At 45.0% G+C, this 2,489-nt stretch overlaps 1 protein-coding gene across 1 annotated transcript; it reads right to left on the bottom strand.

The window, feature by feature from the left end:
* Positions 1 to 547: 547 nt before the first annotated feature.
* Positions 548 to 1,483, bottom strand: LOC137149994 (olfactory receptor 51G2-like). The gene has a single exon (XM_067543641.1). The coding sequence runs from the start codon at positions 1,481 to 1,483 to the stop codon at positions 548 to 550; it is 936 nt and encodes a 311-aa protein (XP_067399742.1).
* Positions 1,484 to 2,489: the final 1,006 nt, after the last annotated feature.

The raw sequence follows: 2,489 nt of genomic DNA, 5'->3' as shown, positions 1-2,489 counted from the left end.
CAGTACAGCTTTTTATGCAATAACATCCCACCCATCCCCTGGCTCTATACAAATACAGTCACTGTGTAAATGCTGCTATGCCTTGATCCCGTTCCCAAGTGCGCTGGTGAGGAAGATAAGTATCTCATGTCCTCTCAGAAGTACCTAAAGTGCAGTTCCAAAGACGATGGAGCTAGGCTGTCCTCAGTGGTGGCAGGTAACAGAACAAGGAGCAATGGTCTTAAGCTGCAGTGGGGGAGGTCCAGGTTGGATATAAGAAAAACAAAAATCACAGAAGGGTGGTGAAGCACTGGCATAGGTTACCCAGGGACGTGGTGGAATCTCCATCTTTAGAGGCTTTTAAGGCCCAGCTTGACAAAGCCCTCATTGGGATGATTTAGTTGGGGTTGGTCCTGCCTTGAGCAGGGGGTTTAACCATATGACCTCCTGAGATCCCTTCCAAACCTAATGTTCAGTGATGCTATGAAAGTGTCTGGGATGGAAAAGGTGATTCGTATTTTTCATTTTCCGTGTCACCGGCGCTACAGCCAGGTGATGAAATGACTCTTTACTTGACGAACAACCTGATTATCCTCGCACGAATGGCTTTGGTTTTCAAGCTGTACACGATTGGATTCATCAGGGGAGGAACCAGCAAATACACATGACCCATGACAATCTCTACCAAGGGAGAAAAGCTCTTCCTCAAACGGTATATCACAGACAAGCTAATCGATGGCATGTAGAAGAGCAGGACTACGCAGATGTGGGAGATGCAGGTGTTCAGGGCCTTGAGGCGCTCCGCGTGGGATGCGATGCTCAGCACTGTTTTGAGGATCTTCACATAAGAGAGGAGGATGAGCAGGAAGTCCAACCCCACTGAAGAGACTGTTACAAACAATCCACCGATGATGTTGACTGTGATATCTGAACAAGCCATCCTCATGACTTCTTGAGGCAAGCAGTAGGAATGGGAGAGGATGTTGGCATGACAATATCGGTACTGTTTCAGGAGAATGGGGACGGGAAACACTAGGACCACCCCTCTTAGCAGAGACACCAATCCCATCTTGGCTACTCTCGCAGGGGTTAAGATGGAGGCGTATCTCAGCGGGTCACAGATTGCAACAAAGCGGTCGAAGGCCATGGATGAGAGCACGGAGGATTCAGTGAATGAAAGTGAGCTGATGAAGAACAGCTGGGCAAAACAGGCATTGTGGCTAATTTCCCTAGAGTTAAACCAGAATATACCTAGTGTTGTCGGCAGAGTCGATATTGTTAAGCCAAGGTCTGTGATGGCCAACATGGAAATGAAAATGTACATGGGCTCATGGAGGTTTGGATCTGATTTTATAATGAACAGAATGAGTGAATTTCCTAATATCGAAGTAAAATATATTAAACAGAAGGGGATAGAAATCCAGACATGGACGTCTTCCTGCCCAAGTATTCCTGTGAGAAAGAACACTGCAGATTGGAACTTGGTATCGTTGACAGCTGACATAATGGGCAGGTCTGAGGAGTTTTGAATGATATTTCCTGAAAGGAAAAATAAGAGGAGACTAGATGATATTTGATGAGACATCATTCTTCTCTCAGAGCAGGACTTCCAGGACCCCAACTAAGGAATATGTCAAATAGAATCTTGGATTTACAACGCTCATAGGAAGACAGGCATTGTCAGACTGGAACAGAACTATAGACCAGCTAGTCCAGCCCACTGGCCACTATGAGATGCTTCCGAGGAAGCTAGAGGAAGCTCTGCAATAGAGAGCTGTGAGATAACCTGACACAAGAGACAATAGTTCATCTGACCCACCATCCGGTGGCCAATACCAGATGCTTCTGAGGAAAGTAGAAGAAGCCATGCACTACACAGCTGTGAGATAACCTGCCCCCAGAGAAAGGTTCCTCCTGGCATGCACTAGTTAGACAAATTTCATGGTGTAAATCAGGAAAATGTATAGCTCCCCCAAGATTTTTAAAAAAATTGCTCAGTACTGTAATTGGCCAGGTTCTGAGTTCAGGAACATAGACTTCAACAGTGTCACTCCAGATTTACATGTGTAAATTTGATCAGAACAGGGCACTATTTACTTTCACTTATCCAATACTCCTGGTGATAAAGTATGATCCTCAAGAATCGCTCCAGGAGAAGATGAAGAGCTTTTCCTGGCCAGTGTTGACTGAATCCAGAGAGGGTGATCATCCTACAGGCTTTTCTTTATCCTCACAGGGCCCCATCCTCTCCCCAGGCAAGATTTCTGTAGATATTTGGTAAGTTACAAGTGAACAGAGACAGTTACTTCATCTTGGCACAAGAGGGGGTGGTGTCACAAATTGTGAATAGTGCAAAGATTAGTTTTGCACTCATATGCAGTTGAGTGTGCAAGTCACTTCAGCCATGCTTATGTAAGAGATGATGGGTGTTAATTAGATACAACCACTATGTATTTATATAATCTACTTTTCTGCACCTTTTCTATACACGCATGTAGTGAAATTTCGGT

The sequence above is a fragment of the Emydura macquarii genome, unplaced genomic scaffold, assembly GCF_026122565.2.
Source record: "Emydura macquarii macquarii isolate MOO-44397 ecotype Brisbane River unplaced genomic scaffold, CSIRO-AGI_Emac_v2 contig_934, whole genome shotgun sequence".
Taxonomy (NCBI): Eukaryota; Metazoa; Chordata; order Testudines; family Chelidae; genus Emydura; species Emydura macquarii.
This window is presented reverse-complemented; position numbering and strand designations above follow the sequence as displayed.

Bases quoted from the DNA above. Each gene is read 5' to 3' on its own strand.
- LOC137149994 (XM_067543641.1), bottom strand. From the start codon at position 1,483: ATGTCAGCTGTCAACGATACCAAGTTCCAATCTGCAGTGTTCTTTCTC.